Raw genomic sequence first — 13,410 nt, forward strand, 5'->3', positions numbered from 1 at the left:
CACATTAGGGAAGGGGACCACGTTACCAGAGAATCCTATCTTGAGAAAAGTAAAGAAGCTCATGGAAGAGAAAGATAAAGGGCTGGAATACAGGCCCAGTAGAAATTGGAAGGCAACCTAATTTATAAGAAAATGTCCTCTGAAGCACTGAGGGTGGTTAAAAAGGGTCACAGACAGACTGACTGTCAGTTACTCATTCATGTCCGACTCTTTGCAACTCCATGGACTGTAGCTTGCCAGGCTCCCCGTCCATGGGATTTTCCAGGCAAGAATACTGGAGCAGGTTGACATTTCCCTCTCCAGGGAATCTTCCCAACCCAGGGATCAAACTTGAGTCTCTTGCATTACAGGCAGATTCTTTACTGTCCAAGCACTGGTGGTTAAAAAGGGTCAAAGGCATGCTGAGAGACCCTATTATTCTGTGAACTCTGTAACATTAAGCCTATATACAGGCTACATAAAAAATTAAAAACAAAAACATGTTTAGGTCATGATGCAACCTCTTTGGGGATTATGTTGTAGGAATGTTAAAAGTCTCTTCTACACCACATGTATATAAGTATAAAAAAGTGAAAGTGAGAAGTGAAGTCGCTCAGTCGTGTCCAACTCTTTGTGACCCTATGGACTGTAGCCGACCAGGATTAGGTCATGATGCAACCTCTCTGGGGATTATCTTGTAGGAATGTTGAAAGTCTCTTCTATACCACATGTATATAAGTATAACTGCTGAATTTTAAGAAGGGTATGTTCCAGTTAGGTTGAGTTGAAATCTGTATGACCGTTCACTTTCTACCACGATGGACCCTACCAGAGGTTGCTGCCTAAACACATTCTCACCCCTGAATGAATGAAATATAAAATCCATTTTGATTTGGGAAGCAAACACTGTCAAATAAACTCTTATAGCCAGGAAAATAATTAAACTCGTTTCCCAAACCTCTCCATGTATGTTTGAAGAATGTGTTATAGGAAATTAAGTAGTCTCCAAAATAGAGCCTGGCTAACTGTGAAAAGTGATTTGGCATTTAAAACTTCCTATGGCTCAGATTATCTTGGAAAGGAATCAATAAGATCCTAAAATCACATACCCCTTGTCCTATGGACATACTGTGAACTCTGTAACTTTGAGCATCTGGTTGGGGAGTGTATGGACAAAGGAAATGAAGATAAAGCCTGAGGTTTGCTCAGGGCAAGAGGGTGTAGGGAATCTAAAAGATGAGCTCCAAGTAAAGCTGTTTTCTCCCCAGGGGAGGGGAGAATAAAGAACTGTGAAGAGTAGTCTTGGAAGCAAAGGAGAGGAGAAGAAACATCCTCTGAGAATTTAAACCCACAAACTGGCCCCTTCATAGGTTGGTAACTTAAATTAGTGCCTTCTAGTGGCAAAAAAGACCCACAGAAAACTTCAACTATGAAGTCTTAGTTGACAATACTATAGGATATACAAAGATTACTAAAGGAAACAGATAATACAGAAACATTAAAAAAATTTCATTGATTCAGTCATTCTAGTTGGTATTTGTAAATTTAAATATGAAAATATTTTGTAATTATGTGGCAAAGGTATTAGCCACTGTCTCCTCAAGAAAACTACTAACCATTGTGGTTTTGGGTTTGAACAATGCATCTCCAAAGAAAAGAATCAGAAACAATGATACACTGGAACCTATTAGAGATGAATATAAAAATCTGGAGTCAGTATCTATAAGATGGTTTATGTTTCATGTTCATACATAGAAGCTGATGAACAGTTAGGTTTACTGTTCAAAGGACGCTGAACTTTTGAAAAACAGGGAAATGTGGACTGACTTTGGATTTGCCATGTTGAAATTCTGATAAAAGTTCTAATGGATTTCTGTAAATTATTTATAAAATATAATTAGAAAAAAACTAAACATGGTCCACTGAATTCAGATGATACGTGGTGGTGACCATTTTTTCCTGAGGAAATGAGTTAATGTGTCTAAGAGATAAAATATAAAAGAGGTTTGAAAATGGAAGCAAAAATACAAGGACTATTAAAAAAATGTAAAACCCAGGCAGATTAGGAAAAAAGTGAAAACAGAATTCATGGAAACAAAAAACCCATAATATTAAGTTCAAAAATCAATGTATGGCTTCGACTTCCAATGAGATGGAGCAGATATACTTTTTCCCATTGATCCTGCTAAGTACAAGTAAAATCACTGGGCCCTGTACATAGAGCAGACAAGAAGATTATGACAGGTTGAAAGAAGAAAAGAGACTTTTTAGGACCCAAGAAATGACACAGTGCTGAGCTTTATCTTTCTTGGGTTTTCATTTTGCCTCACCTATCTTGACTTGGAGAAGAAAAAACTAGCAACCAGGAAATACCAACATATGCAGACAAATAAGGTCCCAGTAAAATCCCGATTCCTCTAGCAAAACCATACAAAAGACAACCTAGCAAGACAGAAACCTCTCCAACTTTAAATTGTTCTACTGTAGCCAACACACCACAGAAGGAAACTGTGGCCAGCTGCCACTCATGCCAGTCACGTCCTCATGGGAAGCCTAGACCTCCATCCTCGTAAGGCTGATAATGAAGCACTCCGTGCTGGGGTGGTGTCAGAGAAGGCCAAGAAAGCAGCCAGGACTTTCATGCTCACAGCCAGAAATGTGCCCCCACCCACAGGGTTTGTGGAGACCATGTGGGGAGCTGGAACTCCCATCCTCTCAGTAGTGATGAGGAGCACCCAGGCCAACCCAGTTGTCAGTGATGCTAGGTGAGGAATCTGGTCTTTCATCCTCACTTGGTAGAAGGAAGGTGGAGTCCTCTGCCTTGACTGACTAGTATCAGAGAAAGCAAGCTAAAACCACCAAGATTTAAATAAGGTTCAGAGTCTCATACCATCACACAAAAATGTCTAGAATTCAACCAGAATCATTCATTATATCAAAAACCTGGAAGATCTCAAACAGGATGAAAAAGTCAATCAATACATGCCAACACTCAGATAACAGAGATATGTTAAAATTATCTGACAATGATTTTTTAAGGCAGCCATGATAAAAATGTTTCCATGAGTAATTATGAACATCTTTGAAGGAAAAGGAAGAAATAGAAAAATTCAACAAAGAAATAAAAAGTCTCAGTTCCCTGGTGGTCTAATGGTTAGGATTTGGTGCTTTCACTGCTGTGGCCCCAATTCGATTCCTGGTCAGGGAATTGAGATCCTGCAAGCTGTGCAACATGGCTAAAAAAAGGGGGGGGAAATACATACACACGCAGACATATACATATAAAGTATCAGCAAAAAGTAAAAGCTACAAAGAAAAATCAAATGGCAAATGGGGATTTTGGAGCCTAAAAATACAATAACATAAAGGGCTCAGTATAGGGTTCAATGGCCCAATGGAAGGAAAAGAGAAAAGAATCAGTGAAGGGGAAGATAGAAACAAAACAAAGTATCTAATCTGACCAAAGGAAAGAAACAGTAAAAATAAATAAAGGTCTTAGGGCCTTGTGCAACTATAATAAAAAATAGAACATTCCCATTATTGGAGTCCTGGAAAGAGAGGAGTAAGAGAAAGGGGTTGAAAAAGTACCCAAAGAAATAATGGCTAAAAACTTCCATGTGTGGCAAAAGAGATAAACCGATAGATTCAACAAGTTGGTAGGATTCCAAACAGGAAAAACTTAAACACAAACCAACACACATAATAGTTAAGCTTCTGAAAACCAAAGACAAAGAAAAAATCTTGAAAAAATGCCATTTGATTTTTATTTTTCAAGCATCAAAGTTTTCTATATTTCTTCCTCTCTTTAATATTTATATAGAGTACCCAGGGCTCCCCTGGTAGCTCAGCTGGTAAAGAATTCACCTGCCATGCAGGAGACCTTGGTTTGCTTCCTGGGTCGGGAAGATCCCCTGGAGTAAGGCATGGCAACCCACTCCAGTATTTCTGCCTGGAGAATCCCCATGGACAGAGAAGCCTGGTGGGCTACAGTCCCTGGGGTCACAAAGAGTCAGACACAACTCAGCGACTAAGCGCAGCACAGCACATAAGAGTATCCATTCTGTGCCCTGAGATGTTTAAGTGATTAGACAGTATTTGAACAATAATTGTCTCAATAAACAAAATAAATAAAACATCTTGCCTTCACCATGCTAGAGTAGGCACAAAGACAATGAAAACAGCCAGTTTATAGCAACATCTTACATATACAGGAAAAACAATTAGTATGACAGTGGATATTTAAATCAGAAACCACGGGAGCAAAATGAAGTTTTGAAATATTTTCCAAGTGCTGAAAAAAGCAAGAATTGTCAACCCAGAATCCTACATTCACGGTGATAAGATTTAAAACATTATAAGGTCTTTGTAAATTTCAGGAGGCAGCTAAAGATAATAGGGAATCACTGAAAGGATACATACATAGTAAGGGGGTAAAACGGAAAGAGAAAAAGGAGGAAGAAATTTGCCACCCGTCCAAAAGCAAGCAAGGAAAGAAAAATTCAGCAAAAAGGGAACTAATAAAAAACATGGATAAAAATTAAATATACTATTTGAATATAAGCAAACAACAACAAAAAAAGGATGCTTGTACTCAGCCCAACTATTATCAGTAATCATGAAAACATAGGTGGGGAATTTTAACATACCTTTTTTCTTACAGATCAAGCAGTCAAGTTAAGATACAGGAGATTCGCTTTAAAAATGTCATCTGATTATACATAGTTCACTGCACTCAAGGGATTAGAAATTTGCAAGTGCACATGGTCAATTTTAACAGATACCTCAGGCACTACTGGAAAAGTAAAAAATACAGTACTCTTTAATTCAGACTTCTGACCAAATTGAACATTATACAGCATAGTATAATTTAAAGAATGAGTGAGGGGCAGCCTCATCAGCTAAACAGGGTCTTCTAATGATACCACTCTGCATCTACCCAGCCTGACCCAGCTGTGGCACTATTTTCTTCAAATGAACTTTATTCTAAGAGATTAAAATATTAGCTTCGGTTATCCTTTGTCATGAGCTGCTATGAGCTATTTCTGGTCAGCTCCCAAAACTTTAATAACTTTTCACTCTATGTGATAAAGATGAAAACATAAACAACTGCTGTTCCTGAATAAGTGACATAAGACATGGACCCCTTTCTCAGAAAGATAAATTTCACATTATTGCAATAAACAGCACAAGTGTGCTGTTCATGCAAAGTTCTGGTGAAATTCCTTGTCTGAAAATCATGAGAGCTTCCAATTTAAAGTTGCTAATAAAGAATGATAAGAGACTTGCCCGTTAAATCAGCCTTAAATAAATAAGTGAAGATACAACTAAACCTCAGCCTTGCTAACCACTGTTTTCTCTTTCTGGAAGAAAAATCAAGGGTCTTCATCTTTGATGAAGTACTGAAATGTTGCCAGATTTTGTCTAGGCATTAGAGGGTTTCTTCACTCATTGTGCTCTGCGCTTGGAGAACCTTGTCTGAGTAAAAGTGAAATTGTTAAGTGTTTCTCGTTTGATTATCTTCTCCCCCACTTCTGTATTTTCTCCTCTTCCTTCTCCCTGGACCTCCAGAAGGAAAGAGGACATCAGACTTGAACTGACCACTGTGTCTCTTTGTCTCTGTTGGAGCTTTTCTCGCTGTACTCTGTGGAACGGTTTCCCAACTAGGAAGGGCAGCTCCCCATCAATTGGATAAAACAGTTTTAATCAGCTGGATAAAACAACTAATGCTAAAAACGCTCGTGTGTTCTCTGGTCCTTTCACACAGTACCCTAAAGTCATTTTTTGAGTGTAATACCTTTGGGAAGCTCTTGAGATTTATGATATATGTTGTGTTCTGAATTATCTCTTTCCTGAAGAGTTAGTGCTTTCGTTCATCTTGGCCTTTTTCTTCAATGCTTGGAGATCCCTGGTGATCAGACCTCACTGCAGAAAGCAGCTTGAGGGGACTTCCTCAAGTCAGCAGGAGCGCTTCCTTCTGAGGGGAGCGTGTGGGTGGAGCGTGCAGTTTGATGGGCTTCTCCTTGAGGTAAGAGGAGGGGGAGGGGGTTGTCAACTTGGGGGCCCTGATATCCACCTTAGAAGCTTTAGCTTTCCTCAGACATTCTGTTTAGTATTTTGTTGCGTTGTTTTATTTTCAAGAAAATAGTCTTTACAAATTTTGGACCTGGTCATAAATATGAGGATGTATTCTGGACAGAATAAGGAGTCTGGGCATCCGTCTGTGTTCAGTCTCACCGCTCACCTCAGCCTCTGCCTCACCTGCCAACTCCAAGTCCAGAAGACTATCTCCACCACAGCTGTGAGTAGGCTGCCTCCCACATCCACACAGGCTCTCACGGCTGAGCTTTGCTTTTCACTTTGTAGCACCCATCGCATGCTACCAGAACATTCCATCTTCTAGAAAACTGTCAAATGTAGTTTTTTTTCCCATTGATGATCCCCTCTTTTCCCTGCCCATCTACCACCTAACTGCTGTGGTTTATTTCTTTTGAAGCTTTTATACCTTTGTTTCAGTGGGGTCTTAGGAAAGGTGGAAAATCCTCTCAAACTGAGAGATAAAATATTACATAAACCATGTTTGATGGTCAAATAAATTTGGGAAACCCAAATTAATTTATTCTTAAGATTTCTGTTTCTATCCAGATGACTTGACACAGAAAATAGATACATTGCTCACAGTTTTTAAAGGATTCTAAATATTGAAGTCAAAGATATAAAAAAAAATCTATCAATCAAAGAAGATGGGGACAGACAGCTAGTTAAATTGTGATGGTTTATAAGCTATTTTCCTTTACTTTTATTATCATATCCTTAACACAAACTATACATTAAGGTTGAAAATTTCTCCTGACTTAGAAAACCTACAATACATAAAAAAAAAGAGTCTAACCTGGGAGTTAAGAAATTAAAATTCCAATCCTATCTCTTTAACTAATATACTCCAGGAAGTGAGCAAGTTGCTTAACCCCACTGGAATTCTGGTTCTCCATCTCTAAAATAAAAGAGTAGTGTGGGCCAATTCAGGAAATGTGTGGAATGGCATCCCACTCCAGTCCTCTTGCCTGGAAAATCCCATGGAAGGAGGAGCCTGGTAAGCTGCAGTCCATGGGGTTGCTAAGAGTTGGATATGACTGAGAGACTTCACTTTCACTTTTCACTTTCATGCATTGGAGAAGGAAATGGCAGCCCACTCCAGTGTTCTTGCCTGGAGAATCCCAGGGACGGGGGAGCCTGGTGGGCTGCCGTCTATGGGGTCGCAGAGAGTCGGACATGACTGAAGTGACTTAGTAGTAGTAGTAGTGTTGAACCCATCCACGGTCTAGAGCATATTAGTTGCTTTGGGGACAAAAGGAAGGGTTTTCTCTGGCCCTTCCAAGAGTTAATCTGTCTGTTTTATGGGTGGTAAACTGAGACCAGAGGGATGCTCATGAACTTAACTCAAGGGCAGGAGACAAGCTGGATTGGATGAGATCTAAGATCTCTGTGAGCTTAAGATGCTATGGCTTGGGGTATTGATACTTTCTCAAGCGTATGGGCCTGAACAGTGCCATCCTATGTACCTCAAGCTGAGACGGATTCTCTGCAGAGTGGTGCCTGCCAAGAAGTGCTAGTGGCACTTACACTCAGGGGTTCAGCCTGGTACAGAGGGTGAAGTGAAGTTGCTCAGTTGTGTCCAACTCTTTGCAACCCCGTGAACTGTAGCCTACCACACTCCTCTGTCCATGGGATTTTCCAGGCAAGAGTACTGGAGTGGGTTGCCATTTCCTTCTCCAACAGAGGGTGAGTGGGATTCAAACTGGAGTTACACAGGTGAGTAGAAGGAATAGTGGGAACTGTCTTACTTCTGAAGAGACTTAAACACCAAAAGATATTAAGAAGTGACCCCTAAGCCAGGGTTTTCATTTCCCTGGGAACTGATCAAGCATCTGCACTCACCTTTCATCCACACTCATCTCTGTAACTTCCATTTGGCTCCCACAGCACACAGATAAAATCAGAGAAAAGGGGGAGAAAAGAAAGCATCCTTGAACTCCTTCAGGACTTAACTGACAACAAACTGAATATTAAACGCACAAGAGCAAACAAGCCCTCTCAGTCATTCAACCACATCTTTCAAGCTCTGTTTCTGAGAATAGAAAATTCTCAGCTCAATTTGAGTGTCACTGTAAACTCCTCTCTATGCCAGATGATTTTATCTGCATATTTATATCCAAAGTACAAACATCTTAAAATGTTTACACTGAGCAGTAATGGGAGTCATGTGTCAAATACAATGGGAGGAAAGAGCAAAGCTTTCTTCAGAACTGAAGCTTGAAGATATACAATATCTGTGGAAAATCTGGCTTACAAATTAAAATGTGTTGTTTACCAAGCCCATATAATTATAGAGAACATGCATTTTTACCTTTGCATACAACATCTAAAGTCTCGTTTTGGGGTTTTTGGGTTTGGTTTTGCAGTTGCAGCCCGAGGCTCTGGAAGTCTTATGGCTCTATATACAGAGTCTCAGGGCGCATGCCACACACTTCCCTGTCATTTGCAGTCTCTACTTCCCTTAATCTCCCACTGCTGGGAGAGGCAGTGAAGGATCCATCTACCACATCCCCAAGCAGAAGAACAAAAGCAGTGAAGACAGCCGTCCTCTGGGTTCTGGGGGTTTCCACACACCAACTTTCCCCTGTGAACACTGTAAAGACCAAGCAAACTGTGGGAGGCCAGGGACGGCTCCTTGACAATTTTTCTACTGGGGGAGAGGCCTGTGAACTGATCACTAAGTACAAGCCCGTGTCAACAGCCTCTCTTGAGCTTCTAGCTACTAGTCATTCAAGCACGACCAACCAGAAAAGCTCTGTAGAGGACACCAGGTGTAAGCTTCCTGCAGCCCATAGCTGCCTGCCCAAACAGAATCCACCGAGGGTTAACGCTGAAGGGGGTTACAAAGACAGCTGTGGACAAACACCAACTTCTTTGAAGAAACATGTCCTGGTTAGATCATCATGGTAAATTTAGAACTCTGAGGTGATGCCCAGCTCTTTGTTTTTGAGAGCCAAGATTCCCCTACACCAACCCCTCACTCCTGGTCAGTCAGCCTCATGCGTCAACCCCTCAAGTGGACTCACGTCCTGATGAACATAGGCGCCCCAGCCCCCCGCCCTCCTCTCAGCGCCTACTCCACATGGCACTCCTTGGATTAATAATGGCTACACTGACTATTCACCTGAGGCCACTAGCACTTTTTAAAACTCAGAGAAGTTGACATTGCCTCACTCTTTCCTTTTGTTTTTTTCTGTCACTCGGCAGAGAGACTGCTTTGTCTTATCTGACTTAGGTAGATCTGTTTGCTCCTCATAGCTGCAGGAAAGAGAGTCCTATGGATTGTTTTAAAGACACACATTCTACTTTTTGAAGAAGTTAGTACTTCGTCAGAGGCAATTTTTACATACTTATTCTCAATTTGATTCCAGACGTGTACCAGCCAGGCCCACTGAAAATGCAGTTTCTCTCATTTTCTCTCGAACACTCAACATCTAAAGGCTAGGGACACTACGCCACCAGGGAAGCCCTAATAATGAAGTCGCTCAGTTGTGTCTGACTCTTTGCAACCCCATGGACTGTAGCCTACCAGGCTCCTCTGTCCATGGGATTTCCCAGGCAAGAGTACTGGAGTGGGTTGCCATTTCCTTCTCCAGGGAATCTTCCTGACCCAGGGATTGAACCCGGCTCTCCTGCATTGCAGGCAGATGCTTTACCATCTTAGGCTATGAGGAAGAGACAAATCTTGAAGAGGAAAATTAAAAACAAAAAAGCAATTTGTAGGGTTGAACAGAAAAATAGACATCTTGTAAAGTGGTTTTTACTTTTATACTAAATTTTCACTTTCACATAACCATTTTAAAATGGAACCTAATCAAAGATAAAAGAACCAACCAACAACATATTTATAATTTTAAACTTTCCTTTCATTCAGAATGTTTTACTTCTTGATACGGTCTGCATCTTACCCATACGTTCTGAGAAAAAACATTGAGATATATGATTCTTTTAAGTGACATTATATTAATTGAGGCTCGAAACACATCTTACCTGTAAATATGTTTCCAAACCTTGTCGTCGTTGTTCTAAGACTTTTGGGACCCAGTTCCGAACATGTTTAGAAGGAATTTCTGGAGTTTTAATGCATTTCTTAAGCTATAAAGACAGAAATGAAAACAGAAAATGTCTTTTGATTATAAAGACATTATTTGCGGGAAAAGCCAATAAAAGAAAGTGAACCACAGTGATCTCCAATAAAAAGAAAGAGTAAAATATATATACACTGAAATTTCATCGACAATTCTTTCTTTAGCTGTCCTAAATATTCATGTTTCAGAACATGAGTTCTCTGTTTTAGTAGTTGTTTTTATTGTTATACATCATCTGGTATAAGAGATTGGAATTTTTTTTTTCTGAAAAATTAAGAGTTCAATAAGTGAATTATGAAGAAAGCATAGAAGTTTATAGTTTCCAAAATCAATGAATACAATAACATTATGGTTGGAAGAAGTACATTTCTGATGAAAGGTCTTTCTACATATTTTTCACAGAAAAAGGCAAAACAAAATGCAACTGCTGATAATCATCATTCCTGGAATGCCATATGAACTAGACCACATCATATGGAGGGTTTCTTTAAAGTTCTATAATAAAAAGAACTTTAAAAAAAAAAAAAAAAAAAGACTGATCCTTCCAATATTCCTAAGCATTAGGTCTAAATTTTGCTCACAAAAACTGAGTGATGGTTCTCAGCTAAAGGGTTCTCTGGCCTTTCTGGGCAGCAGTTTTAAGGGACTATATAAATAAAGGAAAATTCTTTTGGAAGTTGAGTTAGAGCTGCCTGTTGCAGGTTCCTACTACCACATCCTGCTGCTGCTGCTACTGCTGCTAAGTCGCTTCAGTCGTGTCTGACGCTGTGCGAGCCCATAGACAGCAGCCCACCAGGCTCCCCCGTCCCTAGGATTCTCCAGGCAAGAACACTGGAGTGGGTTGCCATTTCCTTCTCCAATGCATGAAAGTGAAAAGTGAAAGTGAAGTTGCTCAGTCGTCTCCGACTCTTAGTGACTCCATGGACTGCGGCCCACCAGGCTCCTCTGTCCATGGGATTTTCCAGGCAAGAGTGCTGGAGTGGGGTGCCATTGCCTTCTCCACCACATCCTAAACCTGTGAATATTATCTTATAGGGCCAGCTACTACTGTGTATATCTGATTACGTGATATTACCATGGAGAGATTATCCTAGATTATACAGGTGGGCTCAATGTAATCGTAAGGCTCCTGATAAGAGGGAAGCAGGAGGACCAGAATCAGAGAATGGAAGATGATACATGACTGGTTTAGGTGACAAAGTAAAGGTCATGAGCCCAGGTGACCTCTGGAAGCTGAAAAGGGAAAGGAATCAATTACCTCCTACAATCCATTCATATCTTAATTTTAACTCAATGAAACTCAATTTGGATTTCTAACCTTGAGAGGCATAAGATAATAAACTTGTGTTGTTTTAAGTTACTAAGTTTATGCTAACTTCTTACAGCAGCAATGCATAAAAAACTAACACACTGCCTCTAAAGTGGAAATATTTTAATGCTCTAATTTTAAAACTTGGAAACCCGACTAAACTGCCCCTTTACATGAGAAGAAATGGCATAATGACCTCTAAGAAAATATTAATACATACAGCAGCTAAACCCCAGGATCTAAAACTGTAATAAAAATTTTTTCTCGTTCATAAGCATATATTCACCACTAACCAGTCTAGGCTGAAAGAAGGAATCTTGTGCAATTAAAAGATCAGTGCTTCTAGTTCAAAGTGTTAGGCTGAGCCTGTGTTTGCTTCCTTCATTCACACCTGAAGTGCTGCTAACAGGGTAAAAGTGCTAGCTGCAAACCCAAATCTATCCTTCTTCTCTTGCTCATCAAACTCCTAAGTTATTGGAAATAATACTGTATTCAGCTAAATTCAGCTTTAATTTCCCACATCCCCCTGCAAAGAGTGGGGGCCAAAGGTAATCAGAAGTCATAAAGAAAAGTTTTCCATAAATACTAAGTGCAGCACACTCAGCTGACTTGCAGCAGCTGTCTTATTTCCCCTTTAGCTCTTCCTCCCTAGAAGGTGACTGTGATGGCTGGAGCTGCCATGACCATCTGCCACCATGAAGTGAGAGTTCTGAAGATGGAAGACAGGTGTCCAGATGACTGAGCAGAAAAAATAGTCAGTACCTGAGCACCTCCTAGAGCTGCCACAACAACCTGACTTGTTTTTTAAGACAAAAACAAAAAGTCCCCCCACCCTCCTATTTTAAAGTTACTGGCATGTGGACTTTCTGTTTCATAGACCTGAATTTAATCCTGGTAGACACTAAAAAAAGAATGCCAATGGAAATAGGACTCACAATAACACAGAGAACAGGGCAAGGAGGAAGGAGCAATCACCAAGCAAGAGATTAACAGCTTTGTAAAAGATAGAAAGCAGGAGCATGATGCTAAAGAAAAGGCTGGAGCAGAGGAAGCCCCAACCCAGACCTCCTCAAGAAGTAGACTGCAAAGGGTCTGGATGTCAGTCTTCTCAGAAGCCTGAGAGGCTGTGTGCTCAGGACTGGCGTTAAGAGGAGGAGGGAACAAGAAGCGGGACAGACTATGTTTTAGTCTGTGCCAAAGACCACAGAGATAAATAGCAGTCCAGTGTTATCCCTAAGCATGCACACCCCTATTCTATAAAAAACGGTGTCATAGAGAACATACTTGTGGACACAGTGGGAGAAGGAGAGGGTAGGATGAATTGAGAGAGTAGCACTGAAACATATATATGTATGTAAAATAGCCGGGAGAAGGCAATGGCACCCCACTCCAGTACTGTTGCCTGGAAAATCCCATGGACGGAGGAGCCTGGTGGGCTGAAGTCCACAGGGTCACTAAGAATCGGACACGACTGAGCGACTTCACTTTGACTTTCCACCTTCATGTACTGGAGAAGGAAATGGCGACCCACTCCAGTGCTCTTGCCTGGAGAATCCCATGGACAGAGAAGCCTGGTAGGCTGCAGTCCATGGGGTCGCACAGAGTCGGACACGGATGAAGTGACTTAGCAGCAGCAGCAAAATAGATAGCCGGTAGGAATTTGCTGTATAACAGAAGGAGCTCAACCTGGTGCTCTGCAATGACCTAGAGGGGTGGGGTGGGGTGGGGGTGGGTGGGAGGTTCAAGAGGGAGGGAACATATGTATACTTATGGCTGATTCACACTCTTGTACAGCAGAAACCAACATAACATTGTAAAGCAATTATCCTCCAATGAGAAATAAATTAAAAAAAAAAAAAAAAAGAGGGTCAGCATTCCTAAGGAAATTTCATGAAATGTTTGGGTTGAAGAAGGGTGTTTGCCATTCTGGTCACTCTGGTT

At 40.7% G+C, this 13,410-nt stretch overlaps 1 protein-coding gene across 2 annotated transcripts in view; it reads right to left on the reverse strand.

Annotated features, from left to right (window-relative positions):
* SNX24 (sorting nexin 24) overlaps positions 1–13,410 on the reverse strand; it is a 172,695-nt gene that overhangs the window by 49,229 nt on the left and 110,056 nt on the right. For both annotated transcript variants that reach the window (XM_070793257.1, XM_019964648.2), the window contains one exon: positions 10,063–10,167. In XM_070793257.1, coding sequence (XP_070649358.1) covers positions 10,063–10,167 — 105 coding nt within the window. The remainder of the gene's footprint in view (positions 1–10,062; positions 10,168–13,410) is intronic.

Source organism: Bos indicus, chromosome 7 (genome assembly GCF_029378745.1).
Source record: "Bos indicus isolate NIAB-ARS_2022 breed Sahiwal x Tharparkar chromosome 7, NIAB-ARS_B.indTharparkar_mat_pri_1.0, whole genome shotgun sequence".
NCBI classification, from domain to species: Eukaryota; Metazoa; Chordata; class Mammalia; order Artiodactyla; family Bovidae; genus Bos; species Bos indicus.